The sequence below is a fragment of the Branchiostoma floridae genome, chromosome 17, assembly GCF_000003815.2.
Source record: "Branchiostoma floridae strain S238N-H82 chromosome 17, Bfl_VNyyK, whole genome shotgun sequence".
In the NCBI taxonomy this organism is placed as follows: Eukaryota; Metazoa; Chordata; class Leptocardii; order Amphioxiformes; family Branchiostomatidae; genus Branchiostoma; species Branchiostoma floridae.
This window is the reverse complement of record NC_049995.1, coordinates 2,224,193-2,251,654: the sequence shown is the minus strand read 5'-3', so window position 1 is coordinate 2,251,654 and position 27,462 is coordinate 2,224,193. Positions and strand designations below refer to the sequence as shown.

Here is a 27,462-nt window from a genome sequence, read left to right as displayed (position 1 = left end):
TCTTTTTGAGCCCTCCTCTACAAAAATAACTCCTGTCCCGTGAATGAACTAAGGAAACGGCCAAAGAATGCTGGCCCATAAATTTAGACATTCAATGTTCACATTTCTATATTCAGTGAAGTTATTTATGAGGTATAAGTGTACTTTTGGACGTGTCTCTTTTGCATAGCTTATTTTATGTGGCCATATACTAGTAATGTTGCAATGTTGGACCGTACCATTTTGGGAAAATTCATGGGGTGGATGACGTGACTTTCCAGACTTTTACTCTTACCCCGAAAGGAAAGTTTCTAGCAATACAAATATGGAAGGACTATTCCATGTCATTGCGAAGGGGGGGAACTGGAAGTCAATTTATTACTACCTTCCAGTGCTGTTTGCATGGATGTGTGTTTGCGGACAGTATAACTTGAGAAGCTGTGGATGGCCTCCTACCAGCTTTCTACAGTACTGTAGCAGAACATTCAGTTTTGATACCTCAAGTTCTGGACATGCTATGATAATGATTTTTGAGTGGTAGATAGATCCTCCTAATGAACAGTATGAATTGTAATGGAGAAGAAAGTAATTAACAAGGCAAAATACAAAAGAAATGGGGAAAATACACTGACCTGTGGTGTTGACTGGGCACTGTCCAAAGTAGGGCATCCTCATTTTTTTTACATGTGATAGTCTCTACCAGACTTCTTTCAATGTCTATTAAATTGCAGAATTTGGCCCAAGCACACAGAAGTTTATTACCCAAAGAAGATGGTTGGAATCCTGGGTAAATCTCCAAGAAGTTGCCTTATTCTATGCATGTCTTTGCAGTATTTTGTACCTCTTGTTTGGTGGTCTTCATAGGTGTTGTGAGGTAAGGAGATGAAAATGCAGGAAACTAGAAAGATGTACAAAATGTCACAAATACAGGTGTAATACTAGCCAGACACAACATTTGCTTGGAGATCAAACCTTGGTCACCATCTTGTTAATATTTGCTATTTGAGCCAAATTTTGCAATTTCATTTTCATTGGATCCTGAGAGAAGTTTGATGGAGACTGTTGTTGACAAAAACACACAGGTACAAATGTATATGTACTCAGAACAAGAACCAACCAAACGAACCCAAACCGAACATTTGAAACAACAAAACCATCAACATCAACAAGTTCTTCTATAGCTGTGCATTTTATTACAACTCAACAAATCTTTGTGCTTGATTGGAAATGTCTCTTTCAACATGAAGTAACAAAACTTTTTTAACAACAACTTTCTTTAAGAAGTCTTCTTCTTATTGGTGAAGTATTCATTGTCTTGGCCTTTCTCCTTCCAAGGGACTGTGAAGACCCAACAGTACAGCGTCGGCTTCTAGAAGCGTGGTGTTCTTGGTGCCTCCGATAAACCGCGTGGAGAGCTCCAGGTCTTTCAGTCGCAACCGTACCTTCACTCCTCTGTGGTATTTCCTGTGGATGAGAATTGGAGGTGTTATAGGGATATGGAAGGATTGAACGTTAAACTTAACCATAAAAAAACATGAAATACATGATATATTATTGCAACCACTAACAAACATGTACATATGGGTCCAAACAAACCCTACCCTACCATACACTCTAACCTTTCCATTATACATGACTCATGTAAGAAGAGTTATAAAAGGAAGGAGAACCAGTATATTTTGTACTAAGCAGATTTCATATTCTACATAGTGTTTCTCCAAATCACCTAACATTACTACATTGATATGGTGGCCTGGCCATACCTTTTACAAACATGAGCACTGTTCAACTTATTTTCTTTTTTTTTAATAGACTACTCTTTCTTTTGGACAAAAGTATTAGCACTATCACTTTAAACAAATATTTGCTAAAAGTGTAGTTGGTTAAAAGCTGTAACACCAACAGATTCCCTAGGCTGTTGTCCCCACAAAACATACAAGTTTCATTTCTATCAAATTTTCTATATACTCCTTCATATCGCTCCTACATCTACATTTTTGACATGATAATAAGTTACATAAAATCTAGATTTATTTGAAAAAAACAAACAAACATGCTGTGATATAGAATGAAATCTATACTGCTTGAAGTTGAAACAAAACATTGTTTAAGTCAAATTATTTTTTACACATTTCCTTCCATTTAAAACCTGGTCTAAAACATTGTGAGTAAATACTGTAATGAACACAGCAAAGGCTCATTAGTTAGAAACAGGGTCCCTCTTTACTCAATCTTTGTTTTTTGTGTCAGCCCCAAAGAATGCAGACATACGCTACCACAGTGTGCTTCAGTGTAAAGTTATCTCAGCACGGCAGTGTATACTGTAAAGAGCCGAGTGTCTGCTGTAGTATTGATAGTCAATAGGTGTAACTTTGCTCCTGTGGGAAAGGCTCAAAGAGGCGCTGCAGCGTCCACACAACACGGGCCACCTAGCAGGCAGGGCGCACGCGGCCTGATGAGGCCATGTTAAATAAATTTGTGGTTTCTAGGATCGAAAACTGTATTTACTGAACTGGAGGAGTCTGAAAGAAAAGTTTGCTCTTTTGTTTGTGGGTTGAATATACTAGAAGTTGGATTCAAGTTAGCCTTTCAGTTTTCTTTACACTTTCCTAATTCTGAAACCCAGGAGAATGATTTGGCATGGCCTAAGAGTAAGACCAGTAGGAGTGCTTGATTTACTGCAGGTATGTCAGGAAAGTAGTATGCAGAAAAAGTGGTACAAATGTCTACGTAAAACTGTGTGTGAGGAACAAATTCAAAGTTTTACGGATCTAAAACCATATTTGCCGAACTGGATGATCAACACAAAAACAGTGCTTAACAGGACAGTTTGTACGTTTTATAAGGAATACAGTAGTAGTCAGATAAAAGTTTTCTTTATGGTTTTCTGACTTTCTTGCTAAATTTGTCCGCACTTTCCAAGGAAACAATTTGCCATGGCCTATGAGTGCATCATTTGCTGCAATTACATCAAGGCATGGTAAAGTGGTACAAAAGTATTTTTAGCAAGCCGCTAGGGAGCTCAGAATCTAATTGTTTCAAGTTCTCATGGCCACGTACAAAATATTAATACAATCCATCCAGGTATTCTGGATTTATGCTGATCAACTACACACAACCACATACACACACACAAATGCTACTGAAAACATAACCTTCTAACGAAGGTAAAAAAAGTGTGCACGAGACTATTTCCGTAACAGTGTGGTAACTGTCAGTGTAAGGTGTGTACCATACAGGGGGTCACACGCGTCTCACTAACAACCGGGCACCGGTGGATCACTGCTAACATTGAGGGGTCAGAACCGTTTTAAGAGGATAAGCTTTCGCGCCCCGCCCCTCCGCCATTGTCCCAGGGATATGCTCTTACGCTCTACACGTCTCTTTTAGAAGCGTTTACAACACGGAGGCGACAGCCGTGCGACAAAGCGGCAACAGGCGCCGAGCTGGCGGCGCGGAGTCGGAACTTGACCCCTGTAAACCCGCCTCCTAGGTAAAGTCCGCCCAATTTTGGGCGCAAGAGTGTGGGAAAAACGTGTAACACCCCCAAGGATAATTGGGTTTGTATGTAAGGTGTTGACGGAGGTGGGTAATAATACCTTAAGAAAGCTGTTTACTTAAAGACGGCCACATGGACATGCTTTGTTGGACCCAAAGGGTTAAGGAGGAACAGGCGACACTTTAAGGGCCTGAGGTGTCAAAACTAGTGCAACACATAACAATACCTGTTCATGTCTCACCTAAACTAGTGCAACACATAACAATAACTGTTCATGTCCCACCAATTTGGGTCACCTAGGCTCAGTGCTCTATCTAATAAAGAAGTTATGATATCTGGAAACACATGGGGAGACTACTGACACATTTGAGTCATCACATAGACTTTTTCCCCCTTCATTTTGTGATCAAGAAATAAAGACATAAAAACCATTAAAAAAACACATTTCAGAAAAACATACAAAATTCCTTCATTCATTCAAACATAGAATTAAAAGTTGAAAACTTTCAGAATTACTTTATTTCATATGTCTGATGATGGATAGTAAAAAGTCTGCACAAAGTTGGTGTGTGTCGTTCTATGTCATTTTGGTATGGAGGATCGAGATGAGTGTAGGTTTGTCTTGGAAAGGCAAAACTCATTTTCATACATACATATATCTTAATCATGAAACATGAGTTCTTCAAAGATTGAAGCATAAAATTGTCATCTTTGAGACAGGATCTACTTGTCTTAAGCAAAAAAAGGCATCTGCTAGTGCTGTAATTTGTTCAGGTATACATGTACATTTGTTTGTACCTTATAATACATAGACCAGTTACTCCGGTTGGGACCTGTAGTCAGGATACCAGACCCTGCACAGTCTGTTAGGGTCTAACTCTGGGGGACCTGCTGTAGAATTTCCTTGGGGGCTGTCCTGGCTAAAAGTCTTGGCTAAAAGTCTGGCTTCCAGTGTATAAGGACAGCCCTGAACCAGTAATTCTTCCCTTTCAAGGCCTGTAGTGACTTCACTTGAACAAGACATCTCCAGGACTCTGACCCAACCACTGCCTTGGTGGCCTGGTATCCAACCGTATTATATATTATATATTATAGCTCCCGAGTCTTTTCCGTCCTCTCCGCAAATTTCTCAGGCACAACATTCAAATCAACCTGGCCAGACGTATTTACGGAGAGGACAGAACAGACTCCGACTCAGGAGCTATAATACGGTTAGATACCAGACTAAATTCTGGCTACCCTCATCATTCATACAGCCAGTAATTCTTCCCTTCCAGGACCTGCAGTGACTTTAACAACTTTTACTTTAACAAGCCATCTCCAGGACCCTGCCCCATCCACTTCCTAATATCTATCGTGCATAACCGGGTTATCAGTGTCCTACTCATGCCATGGGGACCTGCTATAGAATTTCCTTGGGGTTGGGATGCATAGGCCTTGAAAGTCTGGCATCCAGGCTAGTGGACATGGTACTAGGTATACTGCCCCAGTAATTCTTCCCTTTCACGACCTACAGTGACTTCACTTTAACAAGACATCTCCAGGACCCTGCCCCATCCACTTAGCCTCACCAGCGGAGAAATCAGCCAAAATTGGCGACCAAAGTTCAGACACGTTTTAGCAATAAGGCCTCTGACAAACGAGGATAACTGGAACCAGAGGCGGGCAGTTTTTTCCCACGATCTCAGAGAATAATAATGAGGGATGAATGTGGCACCAGACTGGATGATAATAGTTAATACTGAACAGATTAGGCCACGGAAAGTTCTTCTAGTGGATATCATCTACTGGAAATCCAAACTCTCAGGATCGTGTGGTGTTAAGAGGTTTGAATGTTCAAGATTGAATGTTCAATAATGAGAAATGCTGTAGCAAGAATTGTAAAGTAAATATATAAAGCAACAAATTAAGAACACAAACTATCACTAATATCAAATAGTGAAAAATTTGCAGTGGTTATATGACTCCTCACTGCAAACTCATCATCACACTACAAACATATTTGCTAGATGTCTAATGCAGTGTCTTAAGACAGTTTTTTCAATGGCACACTTGAAACATCACAAACATTTCCCGCCTTACTGAATATTCAACTTCCAGATTCTGGGCAAGTTAAAAGTGGCTGGGCATGAGCGTTAATTAAAACTTTAACTGTTGTTTTCAAGTAGCAAAATGTCTTCTTTTCACAACAATTAACTGTTCACAATCGATACACTAGTAAACATAATCCACACAATCCAGTTAGCGGTGCCTTTAGAGCTAATTGTTCACAGACAAGGAGGATCCTGGGAAAGAGACCAATCCTCAGGCTAGGTCTGTAGTCAAGACCACTGGACCAGTCCATCTGGTTCTGTTTAAAGGGGTGTGGCTGGGAAATTGTTGGAGGGGCAATCCATCCATTTTCTGTCTCCTCCACTTCCTACTGCTTACAGCTGATTGGGACGGATTCCAAAAAATTCCTCTTTTTTTCATTGTCTCATTCCCACTGTTGGGATTCCTGTGTTTTCACACTGACACTGGTATGCTTTCACAATTCAAACAAGAAAGCTTCTGAAAAAAGCTGGCCGGTGCGTATTTTGAAAAAAGCCTGGATGTTAAACAAAATCACACGAAAAAAGAGTTTTTAACATAGAATTACTGAATTGGTCTTTCTTCTATTAAAAAAACACTACATGAGATTTGTCTACAAAAGAAAAAAAAATTTCAGCAAGTGGGGTTCGAACCCACGATCTATGGCTGGAGAAGCAAACTGCTCCAATAGGTACCGTGCTGTAGACCGCTCAGCCACGCTGGCTCGATTACGCAATAGGGCATATAGAAAGGCTATTAAAAGGGTTTGGTTAAATTGACCGATCCATGCATCCATGCATCCATGCATGCATCCATGCAAACCAAACGAAGGGTTGAAAGAACCGCTTCTCCCGTCTCATAGCCGGTGCTATGCACCGGCAAAAATAGATGAAACCACCAATCAGATGCAGAACTGACTTTGGTACATTTACATTGAGGTTTCTCTATTGTATCTTTATTACAGCTAGCATGGCTAGCGGCATTAAAAAAAATCATCTTTTTTTCATTGTCTTATTCCCACTATTTGGAATCCTTTGTTTTCACACTGATACTGGTATGCCTTCACTAAAATTCAAACATACTCAAACCACCAGGACTGAGTCTGAGATCTAAACTGTACAAGTTTTTCTATCAGTACCATAATTCATATGCAAACTGACAATATTAATCCCTTAGGAAACCATACATTGCCCAATTAAACTTCAATCTCTTTTTATATTATCCCTCTTTCATGTATAGTCTTTTTGGACCTTTTAATAGTTTTATTTAACTTTAAAATTTCAAGTGAATGACAAGGAAATATCTCATTCTTACTAGACATGTGCATTTGGCTGTCTGAAATTAATAATGTCTGAACCTAATTAGAATCCAAAAGAATTTCATTAGTAATAATAACAGTTTGGCTTAGAGCCATGAATTCTTTAGATGTCATAGAAAATATTTTGAAACTCTTATCCTATTCGGATATTCCTATTATAAAGTAACAGCTGACCTTCGGTAGAGCGGACCAGAGGAACTAATTCATTAAATCCATGTGACTTCAATGTTAACTGCCGGAGGGATAAACAGTTATCATCGCAGGAATGTTGTATGAAAAGTTGCGAGTAATTATGCATGTCAGGGCTCGAAATACCACCTGACAGCAGAATTCTGGTGCTCTGTCACAAGTGGCTACCATTGATGATGTTGTTAGTAGTGATGTGGGGAGAGTTTCCTACTTATAGAGTGAAGACACCATGTTATGACTGAATATGCACATACATTTGAGCTACTAGTATGCAAGTATTTCTGATCTCTACCTGAACTGGCACATGATAAAACCTGTCCACAACATAAACTATAGTATACTATAAGGAGACATACCGGTAGCGGCATTTTTTTTTTCTTTCATACAGCAGATACAAACATTCAAACTGTTACAACTAGCACTAGGAGTATTTTCCAACCTGAAAGGCAAAGAATTTAGAATGAGTGATCAATCGTTCACTTGCAGTGAGTGATGCAGAATTTGTCTGCCGCTGGTAACTTAGAATGTTAGTTGCAGAAGTGCAGGTATGCAGGAAAAGGTACATTTTGAGCCCTGCATGTCTGCATTCTTGCCAAAATACCATCACCAGTGCTAAGATGGGCACTGAGGATGATTTGTGTGTTCTTGGTATTGTTAAAATGATGGAATAACCTTATAAATGTCTATAATCCACAGGCATTGCTGGAGTGAATTATGTGTGGGAGGTGGAAGGAGATTTTAGCCACATGATACAGATTTGAGACCAATCTTCTCTTCACACAAATCTCAAAGTGAAAAATAGACCTGTCAACCATACCAGTGCACAAACTTTTTGTACACATTGAAACATCTGTATCTGTATTGACGTTAAACCAGAGAGTGAGTGAGTAGCAGGTATAACTGCCAATTAGACATCTTCCTTAGAGCTTCTATTACTGGAGATTTGCTTCTTGCCGGTTCTGCGAAAGAAAACTCCACTATCCCAGTTACATTTATAGATATGGTCATACTCACTCTGGTTCCTTCCCTGGTTTGGGACATACGCAGTAGAAGTACTAGAACTTGCCCCCAAAGTCGATACAGGTAAAGGTCTATAACTGTACCTAAACCAATGTACCTGTACCAGTACCCAAAATTTCTTTACGTACACAGCTATATCTGGAGATTATAAAGGTAATACTTACTCTGGTTCCTTCACAGGTTTGGAACATACACAGTAAAACTCGCAAGTCGATACAGGTAAGGTCCATACCTGTACCTAAACCAGTGTAACTGTACCAGTACCTAAAATTTCTTACAAAATAATATTACACAGCTATATCTGTAGATCATAAAGGTAATACTCGCTCTGGTTCCTTCCCAGGTTTGGAACATACACAGTAGAACTTGCAAGTCGATACAGGTAAGGTCCATACCTGTACCAAAACCAGTGTAACTGTACCAGTACCTAAAATTTCTTACAAAATAATATTACACAGCTATATCTGTAGATCATAAAGATGATACTCACTGAGGTTCCTTCCCTGGTTTGGGACATACACAGTAGAACTTGCCCCCAAAGTTGATACAGGTAAAGGTCCATACATGTACCTAAACCAGCGTACCTGTACCTGTACCTAAAATTTCTTTACGTACACAGCTATATCTGTAGATCATAAAGATAATACTCACTCAGGTTCCTTGCCAGGTTTGGGACATACACAGTAGAACTTGCCCCCAAAGTCGATATACAGGTCCCTCTCCACCACATGGAAGACCCTCCCCAGCACGATCCTGTCCTTCACATCGCCCAGCTGCACCAGCGGGGATCTCCGCAACATGGACGCAAAACTCTCATCTGGAATCGGAGAGTCCGACTGGAAGAGTAGGAGATAGGAATAGGATGTAAGTAGTCTGTAATGGACAACATTTACAACGTAGAAGCAGATCAAGTTTCCTTGATTTAAAAAAAAAAGAAAATGAAGGGATCTAAATAAAGTTGTCACATTCCAAAATACCTGAACCAATGGTTTCGAAAACAAACTTTTGTGGATTGCATTCCCCACAGATACACTAGATATGATTATGAAGTAGTACTAGTAGCAGTAGTATTAGAGTCATACGGTGTATGATATGAAGTGCTGAAAACAATCAGGTTGTTTTGTGACATACGTTGGATGTTTTACAACATACCTTATGAATCATTTTTAGATTCATTTTTTATAACATTACTAGATTTTCACTTATTTCACAATAGATTAATATTCAAATATAAGGTACCTTTTCTGAGTAAAGTAACAGCAAAAAAAAGTCAATATCAAGATACATCTGTTTAATAAGATGTGATACTCAATATTGAACTTAAAGTAGCCTAACAATAATGCAAGCAGAATTTGTTTGCCAATGAAATCAACTGTGATCTTGTGTGTACCCGGTACTTACAGTTGAGTCCTTTAAAGTTGTATGTTTTTCAAAAGCTGCAGCAAATCCAGACAGCTTGGGAGGATCCTTCTTCTCTGTGCTTGTATCCTAAACAAATGGTAAATGGTGTTTATTAAGTTTGCAAAGAAAGTTTGTTAAGTTAATGTTTGTTTGTATTTCATACCCAGTTTACTACCTTATGTTTATGGCATAACATACCTGGTGTGAACTGATGAGTAAGTACTAGTACAAGCTGCATATCTGGCATGGCTGTGGTATGTTCTTTAACATGTTCAAAAACATGATCTCCATCTAAGATCCTATCCTAATAGAAGTCGGGGTATTATTAGAGAAGTTGAAGGATCAGAACTCAGTTGATCTTGTAGCTGAAGGAATATCCTCTCACCCCATGTACAGTTATTTTGCTTTGTTCCCTGGAAGAGATCTAGATGGTCTGCATCTGCATCTGCATAGGATACCCCCAAATGACCCCGCGAGGGGCAAAAGTAGGGGGGGGGGGAGCTGAGGCTCCCGGGTTAGGGCGGGCAGGCCGCCTGCCTGGCACGGAAGTGCTCAACGTTGGGAGCGCTTACAACCGTGCCAGGCAGGGCATTCCACTCGGGAATTGTGCGTGGGAAAAAAGAATGTTTGTAGATATCGGTGCGTGCAAATATGTGTTGATATTTGAAGTCGTGACTACCCCGGGTACGCCCTTGGGCAGGCTTCAGAATATTGCTGGCGTCTATGTTAATATCATTGTTGACTACTTTATAGAAAAAGGTGAGGCGGGCGTTCCTCCTCCTTTCGGAGAGAGGGCGCCACTGCAGGTCTGGTCGCTAGACTTGAGGGTGTGCTGCCTCCATTTGAAACCCAAAAAAACTGGGGCGTGCCAAGCACTCTGGTCAATACCACACATGGTTCTAGACATCAAAGATACGTCACAGAAAAAAATGTTCACACTTATAAATAACAAAATGCACCAATACTAGTATTCATATCTGTAGTTTATGATATTAATTCAGTGACACTTGGGATATATAAAACGTGTATATCGCTCTATTTTCGTCCTGCGTTTTATAGTTTTCAACTTACATGAAACAATATGACCAACGTTATGTTTACCTGGTCTAATTCTGAAGGTGCAGAGAGCTTTTCCTCTATGTGTTCCCAGTCTTCATGCTTTTCAAAGGCCTTCGCAAATCCTGACCTTTTCACCGGCGTTTCTTCCGTTTTAGCTGTCTCTGGTGGGCTTTCTCCTCTCAATTTTTCTCCCGCATCGTCTAAAAATTCCCCTGGTCCTTTGTCACTTGTACAAAACTTTCTTTGGCACGTTAAAACTCTGAAATTTGTGAGAATCAGACGACTTTTTGCAAGCATGAAGGCCGCCATTTTGGTCTATGACCTTTTGCTGAAATTGACCAATCACAGACTTTGGTTTTAGCACATTTTCTTACAGCGGCTGTGATTGGTTACCTCATAGAACAACATGGCGGCGTCCAGGGGAAAACTGCTCGAATTCATGATGCTCGTCGGACAGCTAAAAGTGGGTGTTTTCTCCAGTTCTAGGTGTTGAGGAACTGTTACGTGGTTCTTGATCGTTCCCTGACTATAAGAGGTTCCATTTTACCGATTTCGTTGGGATATATTCAGGTTTCTTTGACTAGAGCTCTCCTGAAGGAAAATCCAAGATGGCGTCCGCTGGCAAGGGCACACGTGGGGCGCTGAACCTCCTCAAAAACCTCCCTCGCGTCGGTTTGAACAACATCAAACCCCTCCCTGGCTCGTTTTTTAAAGCACCACGCCGTATGGGGGGCGGTAAGTCGAAACGGAAATGCGGTAGAGGTCACAAGGGTCAAGGTCAAAGAGGTACCAGGCCAAGGCTTGGATTTGAAGGTGGGAACACTCCGTTCTACCTGCGGATCCCCAAATATGGTTACTACGAAAACCACAGCCGCCGTAGACAGTACCCTCCACTCTCGCTCTACCGTCTACAGTATCTCATCGACATGGGTCGCATCGACACCACGCAGCCCATCGATCTCGCTTCGCTCACAATAGGCCGCGCCTTGAACATCAATCCCAAGAGGCAACACTACGGAATCAACCTCGTGGAAGAGGGGGCGGACATCTTCCAAGCCAAGATCAACATCGAGGTGCAGTACGCCTCGGAGCTGGCCATCGCCACTGTTGAGCGAAACGGTGGAACGATAACCATGTCATACTATGATCCCATGTCCTTACATATCCTGGTGGACCCAATAGGATTCTTCGCCAAGGGCACTCCCATTCCGAAGCGTGCGCTTCCGCCCGAAGACTTGGTGGAATACTACACGAGCGCGGAGTCTCGAGGATATCTTGCCGATCCGAAGGAAATCCAGAAAGCTCGTCTGGCCCTAGCAGAGAAGTATGGCTACAAGTTGCCTGACCTTTCCTTGGAAGAACGTTTTGAGATGTTGAGTATAAGGAAGGACCCAAGACAGGTTCTGTTTGGACTTGGGGCAGGCTGGCTGGTGGACTTGAATAGGAAAACTGTCCTGAAACCAACAGATCCAGAGCTCTTGGAGTTCTACAAGTCTTGAAAGCCATGACTCATTTTGTATAACTTTAAGTAATAAAGATGATTCATGATGGAGCACCAGTATAATTGTTGAAATTAAGTTTGCATTGATGAAAACAAGATATGGAAGAGTACATGTAAATCACTACTAAATGATAATTATAAGGAAAGTGCAAAGGAAATACAGACTTTTGGAAATGTTGAGAATAGATATTCTATGGAAGTGGTCCTTGAATGAATGCTTGCTAATACTAATATTACTATGCTTAGTATGAGAACAATGCTACATGGACTTCTTATCATTATCAACTCAACATGGCAGTCTTCAAGAAGTTTAAAAGAGTATTGGTATCAAGATATGGAGTTTATCAATATATGGAGTTATTATCAAGATATGGAGTTAATGTATGAAACTCCTTTTGAGTAAAGATTAATTCTTTAAAGAGCACAGTACATTGTAGTTTATCTTGAATGTTATGGCCACTGGTTATGGCCTCCATACCAGCTGTCAATCCTAGTATTAAAGAACATTGAACATGTGTTGTTGCTTTTTCCCTTCTGTTTGCCCTTTTTTACATGTAGTCAATACAATTATAGGTTTCCTGAGTTTGATTGTATTGTTCAGACAGCTTCAGTTGGTGTGTAGTGTAGAGATAGACAGAGATATTGAATCAGAAGTAACACTACTATGGTTATGCAATTTCAATGTGAGCCATGGGGTAGGGGAAGACTCCAAAGGATTGAAAAGCAGAATCAAGAAATGGCTAGTGAAATAGCCTCCTTCACTGGCCTCTCTGGGAAGCGGGTTTTTAGGTCGATTCGCGATTTTTAACCGGGAATATTATGCCGGAAAAGGAATATATGCCGGGAAAGGAATATTGGCTTCCCAGTACTGGGAAGCCAATTTCGCCTAGCCCGTACAAGCTTTCCGGTGTATATTCCTTTCCCGGCATATATTCCTTTCCCGGCATAATATTCCCGGTTAAAAATCGCGAATCGACCTACCGCCCCCCCCCCCAAAAAAAAATCCCCCCCCCCAAAAAAAATTGCCAAGCTTCCCAGAGACTCCGGTGAAGGAGGCTAATAGTGCCGCACCGGTGCCGCAAGTGCAGTGAGAGTCCACCTTAAGGATAATACATTGTACTTATATGAACAGTTGTATACTGGTCGCCAACATCCTATATTTCACTCAATTAGCCTCCAAATACACAGGCTCACTTATAGAGACAAACAGCTACAGTCTTACTGAGACAAAGCCTTAGAAATTGCGGGATAGTCTTTTCTTGGATGTGGGCTATGAGAGAGCTACAAAGGGTCATCAGAAAGGCTCTAACGTATGGGAAATACACATACATAGCTCTAGCTATCAGAGGCAATAAATGTGTCAGCTTGAATAAGAATAGCTCTACTCTTCAAGGGGATGTAGAAGTTAGTGGGGAAGATGGGACCCTATATACGTCCTGTTTTCTTCCCACTAGCCCTCTGCATGGAGAGTTAAGAAAAGTTGGGACTTCTGCCATACGGGAAATGCTACAGCCTGCTTCATACCCTCTAAACAATATGATTAAAAGACCAGTCAATTTAGTTTATACTCTTAAGATGCACATGTAAGCAGCAAGCAAATGCAAAAACATACATAGTATCACATTCTAAAGGTGACATCAGATCTTTTTTCAAACAGTTGAAAAAGTTGCAAATTATGGCTAAGACCATCATACTCATACAGAGGTGTTTTGAAGTTTAAAAAAATCACCTATTACCCTTTTTAAATTAAATTTCTCAATTATGTAAACATAATATAATTGTTCCTCATTGTACGAATTATATTGTACCTCCAATCTTGCACCCATATACAGTAACATGACGGGGGTATTTTGTCATTGTTTATGTTGTTTTTCCAGAGAGTCCCTCGGACAGGCTGGGTCCTGCGGGGTGTCCAGAACGTGGAGAGTGTAGCTGACCACATGTACAGGATGGCCATCATGGCATTTTTACTGGATGGGGAGGGAGGCCTCAACAGGGACAAGTAAGTTTTGAATCTGAATTGGAACTGATCCTCTGAGTCTGTAGTGATACTTTGACTAAATACATGACTTTCCACAAAGGGAACTTCCTAAGTAATCTCCAAGCAGATGCGGTAGCATAAGATACAGTCAAACCTGTATTAGCGGCCACCTTTGCATAACGGCCACCTGCCCATAGTGGCCACTTTTTGTCGGTCCCTTGGATTTTTAATGATTAAGAAATAGGCTTAGCGGCCACCTGTCCAACGCGGCCACGGCCACACGATTTCCGGTCCCGCAGGAACAAAAACACTGCCGTTTACGGCCACGCGGACCGCTGATCTATGTTTCGGCACGCGTTCGGCCATATACAGCGGCCGTATCGTCACCCTACGCCGGATTTAAAACCTCTGTGACTTATTTTCAAACCAAAACTTCGTCAACCTGGCGCTACCCATACCCGCCGACAAACGAGGTCATATAAGGTCAATAGACGACACCAATATTACGGAGGTAAATTGTGTTAAAGTTACGTTCTAATACACTATCGCTTAGGTTAATTTACATCACAAAAATTTCTAAATAAATTGTTACAAAGACAAAATGATATGAACTTCAGACTATGGTGGATGTTATTCTTACATTTATTAAGAGATAAGTCTAAAATGATGTGACTTTTCTTGTGAGTACCACATTAGCATAATGGGCGAATCTGACGTGTGAACGGGAGCGGGAACACACGGACGGTGAAGTATCAAAGGATACAAGACGAAAGATCAAAGAAATATGACGATACCGGTCTCTTCAGACAATATCAACTGTAGAACAATTAAAACTTTTTATAGCTTTTGTTTTCTTAATACATATAGTGTAAAATCATTGCAGTACATGTACAGTACTGTATTATGTGAATAAAGATCAGTGGGTACTAAAACCATGTGTAAGTTATTGCTTGTGGTCAATTAATTAGCATATTCTCTATAGTGGCCACCTCTCTATAGTGGCCAATTTTGACCAGTCCCTTGAGTGGCCGCTATAGACAGGTTTGACTGTAGTATCAAAAGCTGGCAGAGGAGTTTAGCTGGCTTGGGAGTTTGTTTGGCTACTGCACGCTTCTAGGACAGCTGCACTTCTTTGCCAGCTTTTGATACTATCTTGGCTACTGTTGGATCTACTTGGAGATTATTCCTCAGACTTTCTTCCACTAGATTATTTAGGGACTGAACTGCAACTAGTATTACCCTTGATCTCATAAATGGAACATGATACAAGATGTAAGACAAAAAAACAAAAGGTAAAACACCAAATTCAATATATCATTTACAATCATATTTCAAACATTGTCACAGAGAAAGAACAGTTTGAAAATCTAAAATGTGCTAGTCACTGGTGTGAGATCGCCTGGCGCAGTGGCAGGATTTGTGCCTCGTGACCGAGAGGTTGCGGGTTCAAATCCGGCTGCGTGTCACCGATCTTGTGCCCTTGGGAAAGGCACTTTACACGAATTTCCTCACTATACTCAGGTGAAAATGAGTACCTAGCTTCGGCTAGGGCCGTCCCTCGGATAGGACGTTAAATGGAGGTCCCGTGTATGGGGAGAGTCACACCCCATGCACGTTAAAGAACCCCCACACGTGCGATGGTGCGGTGTGAGATGGAACAAACCCTTCTGTCTGGAGTTGGTGATTCACTTCAAATCACCCGGATGGAGGCCTGGCGAACCTCCATACCGTATCAGCCACACGGTGATTTACCAGCGAAAGGGTATGTCACCCCATAAGGGGCGGTATAACCCCGCCGTGTAAACATGTGCGAACATGTTCAGGGCTCCCTTGGAAATCAGTCATCTAGACTGAAGGGACTACCCTATAAGATCAATCAATCAGTCACCTATCAGTTAATAGTCCAACCGGTGTAGACAGAGTGCTTTTTGTTCCAGGTGCATCAAGATAGCCCTTGTCCATGACATGGCAGAGAGCATTGTGGGAGACATTGCTCCAGCTGATGGCATCAGTAAAGAGGAGAAGCACAGGAGGGAGAAGGTCAGTATCATCATCATTATCTCGGAAGACTTGTCCGGACTAAGTCCACTCTCTCCTTCTAGACGCTCCTGTCCCCCATATTTCTCAAATAACTGTGGACTCTGCCCAGGGCGCAACCAAAAAAGTCCAATCCAGTGAGAAAAATTTTTCAGAGACAGCCCACTACAGCAATAGACTGAAAATTTAAAAGGTAGCAAGAATAGGTGGAAACGCTTTGAATTTAGTTTTAATAGCATTTAGATGATTGTTATGATCTCAAAACAGATACAGTCAAAGTCCTATAGCCAATGTGACCATTTTGTAATGGTTCCCTTATATTGGAGAATTCTTTTACACAACCAGAAATACTTGAAAACCCACCAGGTGAAGGAGTAAAATCATGGGAAAAGACATACAAAAATGAGCTGAAAGGCATTCAAGATTAGTACTCTAAAAACCAGGGTACCAAGTAACAAGCATACAGTGCAACATTTTCGGTGGGAAAACCGGATATGTACAATATCATAACACCATAAATCCAGTTCCAAACTCTTGGCTTCCTACAAGACTTCTGAAGATATCTTTGACTTCCATGTTTATTTTTATTCCCTCCTTGATGGAGTTCTCATTTCCAGTGGGTCCTTGTTTAACTTTGGAGTCTTAGCCTTGAGTTGAACCAGGGGAAAGTAGAAGTAACTTCCTGTTATACTTGGGCAAATGTCAAGGAAAAATCAGAAGATGACTCCTGTTTGGGGAATATGGCGGAATTCTGGCATTCTTACCTCTATGAATATTCACTATATTACACTAGCGTTTGTGTGTCTGTGAACAAGATAACTCAAGAAAAGAACGGCTGGATGGATTGCTTTCATACTAGGTGTGTTGGTGGGGTGTGACGAAAGTTGGAAATGATTAGATTTTGGGCCCCCTTGTGGCTTTCCTTGGTACTGCAGCATAACTTCTGGTTTTGCTATCTCTCGTTCTTTAGCTTTGACTGACTGACTCCCCTAGCCTGGAGTCCAGCCTTGTTCGTTTTAGTCCGCTCCCAAAGGTCGCTACCCGCGATCAGGAACAGGATAGTAAAGCGAAGAAGGCTGGACTCCAGGCTATGACTCCCCTGGACAGTTTCCAGATTTTTTACCCAATTCTATCATCCACGCACCCCTGCTGTAGGAAAGCCTGGTAGAGGCTAGGCTGCCAGCAGGGTCCCATTCCATGAGAATTAAAGCCCTCCCCCTCTCAGGCATGTTTTATCAGTAGCACATGCACCAGGCCTCCGTTTACTCCTGGGGCATGGGAAAGGTCAGGTTGGTGTGGGGGGCTGACAGGTTTGTCTGAGGCTACACTAGAGTAGTTCTGTGTGTGGCATCACCTGGAGATCTTTTATTTCATGTGAGAATACCCACCCCCTCTCTCCAGGAAAAACAGGACCCCTCCCAGAAAGGTCAGGATGGTGCGGAGGGCTGTCTGACTGTGGGGAGGCCACACTAGGTTATTTCTGTGTGTTGCATCACCTGGAGATTTTCTCTTTCATGTAAGAATACAGGCTTTTCATTTGACGACATCTGCGCCATGTTGGATTACAGTGTATGTCTGTAAATTACAGGAAGATGGTACTGCTTAATTCAATTACCCACCAACATGGTCGTTGTCGGATTCAAATCATATTTAGTACAACATCAAAGAAAGGCCTGTACACCCTTCCTCCTACTCGTGAAAGCCAGACTTTTGGAAAACCATCTTATCTACGTAATTCGTAGCGAGGCAACCAAATTTAACGTAATTGCCTTCCTTGATTTAGCGTAATACGTAGGGGTTCTTCTGAATTCAGCGTAAATCGTTGTCGGGACCCCCCATGCAGACCCTCTTTTAGCCAGGACCGGCAGAGAATTTGTTCGGCAGCGAGGACAGGTTTTCCTGAGGACCTTGCGTTCTCTTCACACTGGAAAAATGTGTCTTGGCACTCCCGCTGAGCCCCTTGAGTCCACCTCTGATGTGCAGTAGGAATCGCATCTTGAGACCCTTAAATTTCTCTTTACACTGTGGTTGAGATATCTTGGCTGAGACGGTCTTGGCCAGGATGTCTCTGAAAAACCTTGTGTAAAACGTGCCTTAGACGTTGGATAAGTACTCTAGGGAGGAGACATGCAGGGTGAGAGTTTGCTGGCCGGGTGGCTAGAAACATTTACTATGTCCCTCTATATTTCTCACCCCCATTATATTGAATGCTACTCAGAATACATAAAGTTGAAGTTTAAAACTTAAGTAAAAGAAAAACTTTATTTCTTTTCTTTTCTTGGTGTCCAGCCAAAATCAATAGAGGTTGTTATCCCTAGAATTGACTTGTTGCTGCCCTAGGCCATATTTGTAGGGCCAGAGAGAGCCCCCAAACTCCCCCTCCCACTTGTACCTGATGAGTTGTAAACAGGCATCAACTGAGGGGGACATGGAACACCTGCAGCTGGGCAGGGTACTGGGGCAGGGAGATCCAAGCAGATGGGTGGCTTGGTCTCTTGACTTTTTGGTTCGTTTTGTATGGGAACTGGAAAGACCAGCTAGTAAAATTCAGCATGAAAATGAGTCAGAGGCAAACATTTGACCTTACCTGACAAGGTTTGTTTGCATGGATCTACCATTCTCTCTTTGTACCTCTTGATTACTGAAGAATGTTTGGGATGAATAGATATAGATGATGGTTCAAACTCTTCTTCTGGATAATATCAAAATTTTGATATTATCTGAAGAAGAGTTTGAACCATCATCTATTTATCATATCCTGTATGTCTAACCTTCACAAACATAATGTTTGGGATGGTTTAAATTCATGATGAATTATTACTGCAAATGCACTGTGTTGAATCTGCTAGTATTGCTGCTGTATTGTTTCAACCACAAATACTTCTTTTTGCCTTCTACAACTTGCCGCAAGTGGAACACAATTTAAGTAAACTGCACAAGGCGGTACCTGAAATATTCTTCGACTGGAGTAGGAATGTTTTTTATTTGCAATACACTGTTACATTTCATATGATTCCAATGGTTAACTTAAGTATTGAGATTGGCATGACCTTATAAGTTTCACTGTATACATATTGCAGTGAACTTGAGACTGGGAGATAAGCATTTTTTTCTTCCTTTCCTCTTCCTTTTCAATTTCCCTGTGTTCTTCGTTTTCTTTTAAACTGTTCCTCTTCTTTGATATACAATCACCAATATCCTTCTTTCTTGCCAAAAGATGATTGTCTGAAGGAAATCTACTTTCCACTTTTTTAAAGAGAAGGTAACAGATGCTACATGTAAGTATAGGTAACTGTTACCTGTATACACAGACATGATTATTTTTCACTTTCTTCTTGACGCCTCAGTCACAATTCTAGCCTGGTATCCAGCCGTATTATAGCTACCGAGTCTCTTCTGTCTTTGTATTTGCGAAGAGGACAGAAGAGACTTGGGAGCTATAATACGGCTGGATACCAGGCTATCACAATTGTGCAGACCTTTTAGGTTTTCCCTTTTATCCCATCTCTTATATTTAAGCTCTTAGTCTTACAAAGTGAGTATGGAGGCTCGGTATCTCCAGTAGAAGAAACAACTCCATGGGTACTGAAGCATGTTAGTTTAGCACTTGTCAGTCCCCTGTCAGTAGTACAGCAGGGTGTTACAGGATCCTTGTGGGAACCCCTCCTCAACAACTGGTGACAAACTGGCACATTTGGACAGCAGTAGACTGGAGTCCCAGACAATGTTGGCATTTCCCTCCCCTAACAATAGTGTTTGTTTGTCAGTTTATGTCATCTGTGGAAGGGAAGTGACAGTGTTGTCTTGCACCGTTGACAGAGTTACTCCTATTGTCTTTGTATAGTGTAAGAAATAAAATGAGAACTTCTCAATTGGATTGTTTAGTCACTTTTAAACAGTCTTGACTCTTGACGGTATAGTCTACTCTCCAAGCAGAGGTTAGGCTCCAGCTCCACTTTTTTTGCCATTTTTATCTGGCATTCTATTTGTGTCTTGTATTGATGAATGCAAAAGGGAAAATGTATTATACTGAAGTGGTCCTTCCTCTTACCAGTCTTTTGTTTCTGAGAAAATTGATAAAGAAAGCAGATGAATCAATCTAGTGCTATATATTGTATGCCTTTACATGTATATTTGTTAGGTCTTTTGTTTTGGCCTTTTATTTTTTTTCTGTTCCTCTCTTGAGAAAGCCAGTAGGTAGCACCAAGAAAGCCTACATATGCTAGAAAGAGATGGAAAAATGTAGACAGAGATGGAGAAATGCAGAAAAGGCTGTACCTTCCAATTTATCTGCTTGGAAAAAAAGGTTGGATGTTATCCATTGTAACTGCTGGGTCACATAAATCTAGCAGCCTACTAAGTCGGTGACCCTATTTTCCGAAATACTTATGTTATATGAAAGACCCATGTTCCCAAACCCCTATCTTTCGAAATCCCCATCTTCTGAAAGCCCTTAGTCTGTTCATGAAGTCCTATGTTCTTAAAGCCTTAACATGTAAATGTTCAGACACAATAGCTGACAGCAGGCTTGTCACTGTTTTGAGGGGACTAAAGGATTGAACCACTAAATCATACACTTCAGCACTAGTAATTATGTGATGTGATTTTAATAGCTTGTAGTGTGTTTGTGTTTTTGTACCACTAAATACCCTAGCACACTGTAACAGACATTCTAACTACCCCAGCACACTGTTACAGACATCAGTGGGAAGACAGGGATGTTGACTGTCGCATGACGGACCGCTGTCTACGTTTGCTCTCTGCATTCTTACACCAGTAATAGTCATTTAGCAACAAACTGGCACGTTTGAGTTGGTCTAAGTCCTGTGTAACTTCCCACCATGGGATACCAGGTCATGTAGCTTGTACTGTTGTAGTTTGGATTCCTTTGTTTTAGCATCCCTGTACATGCAGATGAACAATATTATTGGGGTCCTGAAATGGAGGGGGCACGTTTTGTGCGAAATTCAGAAGGTTGTCTACGTTTTATGCTGCAGCTAGATTCAGGAAGTCAATCATACTAAATGAAACTATCTTCCTAAGAATTGCAGGGATAAAAAAAAAAACTTTTATGAAGAATTCCTGGAATTCAAAATAGCTTTCAAAGGGCTCACTCAAGTTACTGAAAAAAAGTATGCAGCCCAAAGTAATCTGTGCTTAAATGCAACAAAAAAGATTTCACAGTAACTATTGTGTTTCTTTTATAAGTTGGCTGTAATGCACACACTGTTATGATAATTTTTTGAAAAGTCCTGTTTTATAGCACAGTCTGATGAAAAAAATCAATTGATATCATATTTCTATTACTGTAGTGGTAGCTGAAAGTATGCAGACCTTTAGAACCAGGTTAGCATACGACTGCAAGTTCGTCTTCATATACGCATACCGTAGCAGAAAGTTGACAAAAAATATTTGAGTTATTCTTTCTCATGAACTCAGTGGTTTGCTGATGACTTAGTGATGATGCTAGAAATTCCTTCCTCTAAAACAGAATGCAGCTTTACACAATGATCTCAGGCTTTTAGGGGGTGTAAAATCACACAAACCTTTGTCAGAATCTTGTTAGAATTAATGAAGAAACCTTTTAGAAGATTTCTCCAAGTGAGATTGTTTCCTTACCTTAGTCATCAATTTTGGAAGAAATCCAAATGATACTGCTGCTTAGCCTTGACTTTATTCAAATGGCAACAGGTACAATACAATGCAGGCACTAGGCAGCTACCTAGCCTATTTTTATACAGTACAAAATTTAACAAGCCTAGATGCCAGACTACACAGGTCAACTGCCTCTAGAGCCAACTACAATGTACAATTTACCTACGACGTACATGGTGTGTGAAAAGTTGCCCAATACGACAACTTACAGCTGCAAGAATCAAGAAGGCTTTAGTCTTTTAGTTTAGACATAAAACACTCACAAATATCTCCTTTACTGTAGTATTCTGTGTCTAACTGTAGTACGATTACCCAGAGTTTGTGTCAAAAGGGTTAAGAGCATTACAGCCACGTGATTCAACAGTGTCAGCGCCTGTCCGTATTTACCGATCTTTTGGACACACGTGGTAATAGCGCCGCACCAAACCGGCACATTCAAGAGCCCTGTGTCCCTCCATTGTTAACGTTTCCCACCATTGTTTGTTTGGTAGGCGTGTTCGCTGTGATAGGAATGAGATTATGGGAGGTGGAACAGCGATCACAGTGGGCTGAGAAATGCCGTCAGACTGATCGGATGTGTTTCTCCTGTTTTCTGAGGCATTTTTTCATCCTGTTGTTGTTCCCTTCAGCAAACTCTCCTGTGGATGTAGATAGCGAGACAAGAATTATCCGTATTGAAGTTATTCTGTTTCTCATCAAATATACAGCTACTGAGCCATTTTTTCATCCAGTCGCTGTTTCCTTTAAAAACCTTTCTGAGGATGTAGATAAAGAGACAAGTATTGAAGTTATTCTGTTTCTCATCAAATATACAGCTACCATGAATATCATGATGCAATTTTCTTGTTTTGAGGCATTTTTTTCATCCCATGGCATTGCTGTTCCTTATAGCAAAGTGTCCTATCTATGTAGATAACAAAACAAGAATTCTAGCAGAGTATTTTGAATTCTGTGGCAGTTCTAAATTATACTTGTTCTGTTGCTCATCAAATATACTGCTACCTATAGTATCATGCTGCAATTTTTATATGATTTTTAAATTTTGTATTTGTGAAATGTTCTTTCAAAACTACATGTACTGTATGAGAGCATTGAAAATGACATTGGTTGTCAGCCTTTCAAAATTTGTATCTATATTCATACAAATCATGCTGCTAGTAATGGCCATATAACAAAATTGAAATTCAGAAAATGGCTTAGGATTATTATCTCAAATCTTTAGATGAGAGTAACTTCTGAACTTCTGAAGTACTGTACATGTATATCTTTAAAAAATCTTATTCAGTCTTTCCCGATTTCTTTGATCAACAAGTTTTAGAATCATACATTAGCTTGACTCACTTTTCTCGAAAATTAATAACTCCTTTTTGCATTTGTTTAATTTCCATTTCTGTGGCAGGAAGCCATGCTGCACCTGTCTGGTATGGTAGGAGGGGAGGTAGGGAAGGAACTCTACAGTCTATGGGAGGTCAGTATGAAATAGCATCACCTAGTAAAGCCTGATGGTACTGCAGAGTTTTATGGACGTACATTGTGTACGATCATGTGAAGTAGCACCATCTAGTGGAGCATTCTTAGTACTGCAGTAGATGTTGTAAGTCATTGCCTCAGTCTGAGGAAAGGGCAGTATGCTCTTATCTCCAAGCAATATAAAGGAAAATTGTTAAGGATTCCCAGTTCCCACTAGTATAGTAGTAATTAATATACATGTTTCATTGTTTTCTTTCAATATCTGTGTAAAGATAATAGTTACTTCTATTGTGTGATGGCATAAAATGTATAACTTTTTTAACGAGATTGTTCAGAGCAAGGTCATTGTACATGAACCAAGAATTTGGAAAAAATTGTACAAGGAGATAGCGGTGAACATTTACTTTGAAGGCTGAAAAGTTGTAGACAGGAGGAAAACACTTGTCACCGAGAGATTTCCATCGTTTGGCTGTCCAGGAAAGAAACTGTTTCTGTAGAGGGACTTTGGACTTTCTCAACTAAACTCTCTGACAATTCTAATTGCCTCTAATCAGTTAGTTTTTAAATGTACATTTATAGGAATATGAGATGGAGTCCACAGCAGAAGCTAAAGCAGTAAAGGATCTGGACAAGTTTGACATGGTCCTGCAAGCCTTCGAGTATGAGACACTGCAGAATCGGCCTGGACAACTTCAAGACTTCTTCAACTCTACAAGAGGTTAGTTTTGAAGTTATTCTTTGTTCAACTTGGTAAAAATCATTTTGATGCAAAGTTGACCCAAATTTTTGGCTGACTGTCCAACTTCAGTCTTCTTACAACCCTCCTTTGACAGAGACGGGGGAGCTGTTAAGTCTACTGCTCACGCGCTCTATCTGCACAAATAACGTGACAGCACAAAAATGGTGGATTGCCCATTCCTTGACAAACACTGGTTGGTCATTTGATAAGTCAGCAAGTCAAATTTTTTGTCGAAAATTACAGATCATCTTGTCCAAATTAATGACTGGTCTATTTATTCCAAAGTTTATTGTGAATTTTTGCCCGAGGGCTAATTGCAAGTGACAAAAGAAGCTCACAGAGCAAACATGTTTCCAACTCAGCCTTGTTTTCTCATTTATCTTCAACCAATTGACATCTTGTGTTAAGATTGAACAAGTTATGGTTAAGGCCATTAGTTTTTTTACGCTTAAAAGTCTGATTTCACTTTAAAAAAAATCTTTGTGGACAGATGCAGAAGCTTCTATTAATTACAATTTCGTATACCTATAGAGTCGATTCCAAGTCACCGTGCGGATGTTTGTTGCCATTGTTTAGAATTGATTTTAAAGATTTGTAATTATATGTCTAAGACCTTTGATACTTTAGAAATATTTCTAACACTGTTTCAACTTTATAAATATTTCCCTGGTCCTGTAAAACTTTGGAAATATTTATGATATGGCATTGGATACTTCTAATGGTTTCTAAATAATGATAACAGCATTCCACCATTATTTACCATTTTCTACCATTTTGTACCATTTTTTGTAAATGGTTCAGTGGGCTGGAAAGATAGCGATTCACACATCCTTGCAAATTATGGTTGGGTGCCATGCAACAATGGCCCGCCACAAAGGATCCACCAGTGCCCGGCAGGGAAATCTAAAAATATACAGATGCAACAATAGGGCTTACTTTTATGGGGGCAATAAACTAATTTACCATTTGGCAAAGTTTACAAATATTTGTAAATATTTGTAAATATTTGTAAATGTGAAATAATCACACAGAGGTTTCACAATTATTCTAAATAAAGATATTTTTGTACAGTTACTTTCAAAATATTTCTAAAAGATTCAAAGGAATTCAAATAGATGAGCATTTCCTTTGTCAATTTTTTGAAAAGAATCTAATTATTGTGGCTCAGATATTCTTTTATTCAAAATATTTCAGACTTATTACAAATATCGCCTAAAATCCATCATGGTGACTTGGAATGGACTCTAATTTTGCAGCTGGTTCAGAAAAGCTGATTTCATGTACATTATTCTGTTACCGGTGGTTTTATTCAATAGCTTTATATCTCCTTTTGTTTCCACAGGAAAGTTCAATTATCCATCTGTGCAGTCTTGGGTGGAAGACCTGAACAGACTGCGAGACAACGATGACGCTGATAACCCGTTAACCAGAATTGTTAACCCATCAACCAAGAGGGACCCCTCATCATCCAGCAGTGATGCTCAGGATAAAACCAGTTCCAGATAATGCTTATGATATTTCATAGCATTCCTCACTGTCCTAGGAAAAAAATGTTGTGTTTCCTGTTTCCCTACCCACCCTAGAAAAACATGCTGACCCTAGACTTCTAAGGGGGTGGGCAGTGGAGTCACATAGCTTCCAGTTAGAATTTTTATTCAGCTTGCTTCCTATTGAAGTAAAAACACTGCCTGTCCTATCCGATGAAGGATAATTGTATCTATTATGCACAAAATTAAAGTTTGACATTGAAAGGCACTTAGAGTCCATTCCAAGACACCATGAGGGTTTTTAGGCGATATTTATAATTAGTCTGAATTATTTTGAATAAAAGAATATCTGAGCCACAATAATTAAATTATTTTCAAAAAATTGACTAAGAAAGTACTCATATATTTGAATTCCTTTGAATATTTTAGAAACATTTTGAAAGTAACTGTATAAAAATATCTTTATTTAGAATAATTGTGAAACCTCTGTGTGATTATTTCACATTTACAAATATTTGTAAAAAATGGTAAACCTGGCCAAATGGTTAAATTAGTTTATTGCCCCCATAAAAGTAAGCCCTATTGTTGTATCTGTATATTTTTAGATTTCACTGCTGGGCAATGGTAGATCCTTTGTGGTGGGCCATTGTTGCATGGCACCCAACCATACTTTGCAAGGATGTGTGAATTGCTATCTTCCCAGCCCACTGAACCATTTACAAAAAATGGTAGAAAATGGTAAATAATGGTAGAATGCTGTTATCATTATTTAGAAACCATTAGAAGTATCCAATTCCACACGATGAATATTTCCAAAGTTTTACAGGACCAGGGAAATATTTATAAAGTTGAAACAGTGTTACAAATATTTCTGAAGTATCAAATGTCCTAGACATATAATTACAAAACTTTAAAATCAATTCTAAACAATGGTCACAAACATCCGCATGGTGTCTTGGAATGGACTCTAGTGTCTTCATGCATTTCAGTTAACTTTGTTCAACTCTATTGCAATATGTATCACTATAGAGTTTTGACCAGCCTAAAAACAAAAAAGAAAAAAGTTATCCCTACCGACCCTAATTTTTTGTGGACTGAAACAGGAAACACACATTTTTTCCTAGGCCTTATTACTCCCAATGTGGAGCTTATACAGCACTTTTTCTTGTTTTTGCCAAAATTAAAGTGTTAAGGTTTTGAGAATTGTTTTTGTAAATTTCAGTTTCTTTTCGTTTGAAAAGACCTGTTTGATTTTAAGACATGTTGTATAACTTATTATAAGCAATTGCACAGTTCCAATTGCCCATGGTGTCGTGGTGCATTGTGGGCTAGGGTAAAAGTTTACAGTTCCTCACATACAATGATATATACAATGCTTTGTCCGGACATGTTTGCAATGTTTGAGTGTAGATGTTTGTTTACTGCTGAATTTTGTAAGCTTCATGTATAACGTACAATTCCCTGTGATGCTGGAACTCTGGTAGCCTGGTTACCAAACCCCAGCCCGATCTCAAGTATCTATCGTGCAGGGGTCTGGCCGGATGGGATAGGCCGGGTTCTCAATTTTGCCCCTTATAGTGGGTAAAAAACTCCACCAATAGAACAGCAGCAGGATCAGCAGGAGGTACTACACCCCTACCATGATTGGTTAAAGACCCCCAACTGTATTTTTTGAATCCATAACAGTGGCCACCAAGTACCTGATTCGCTACTGTGATAGCCTGCTGACCAACGCTGTGTGTTGCAGCTGGCTACCTGTGGTGTGAGTGGTCATTAATCCTAGGTTCTCCTCCCTCTGATCAAGGGCCTTCGAGAACATTTCTACAGCCATCCTGCCAGACCCCAACACAAAAGATATTTTGAGGTTGGGGTATGGTATCCAGGCTAGAACTCTGGATGCAAGAAATTTTAAAAGTCACTTTGAGCAAAATGGACATGCTGTTACTCATGTTGGTTTTCCACTTTTTACTTCATAGGATATGCCAAGCAAGCAAGTCTGGATATACCATTCATGTTCTGATACATGTTACAATAAGACTATAAATTAAGAGAGGATA

At 40.2% G+C, this 27,462-nt stretch overlaps 3 protein-coding genes across 3 annotated transcripts; 2 read left to right on the top strand and 1 right to left on the bottom strand.

The window, feature by feature from the left end:
- Nucleotides 1–1,152: 1,152 nt before the first annotated feature.
- On the bottom strand, nt 1,153–10,879 carry LOC118404229 (28S ribosomal protein S28, mitochondrial-like). The gene is made up of 4 exons (XM_035803263.1): nt 10,578–10,879; nt 9,477–9,563; nt 8,727–8,911; nt 1,153–1,443 (listed from the first exon to the last, which is right to left on the bottom strand). Exons 1-4 carry the CDS (start codon nt 10,842–10,844, stop codon nt 1,287–1,289), a joined length of 696 nt encoding a protein of 231 aa, XP_035659156.1. The 5' UTR covers nt 10,845–10,879; the 3' UTR covers nt 1,153–1,286.
- On the top strand, nt 10,880–25,672 carry LOC118404230 (5'-deoxynucleotidase HDDC2-like). The gene is made up of 6 exons (XM_035803264.1): nt 10,880–10,998; nt 13,914–14,038; nt 15,955–16,057; nt 23,109–23,177; nt 23,759–23,897; nt 25,261–25,672. Exons 1-6 carry the CDS (start codon nt 10,942–10,944, stop codon nt 25,422–25,424), a joined length of 657 nt encoding a protein of 218 aa, XP_035659157.1. The 5' UTR covers nt 10,880–10,941; the 3' UTR covers nt 25,425–25,672.
- On the top strand, nt 10,959–12,551 carry LOC118404228 (39S ribosomal protein L15, mitochondrial-like). The gene has a single exon (XM_035803262.1). The coding sequence runs from the start codon at nt 11,144–11,146 to the stop codon at nt 12,032–12,034; it is 891 nt and encodes a 296-aa protein (XP_035659155.1). The 5' UTR covers nt 10,959–11,143; the 3' UTR covers nt 12,035–12,551.
- Nucleotides 25,673–27,462: the final 1,790 nt, after the last annotated feature.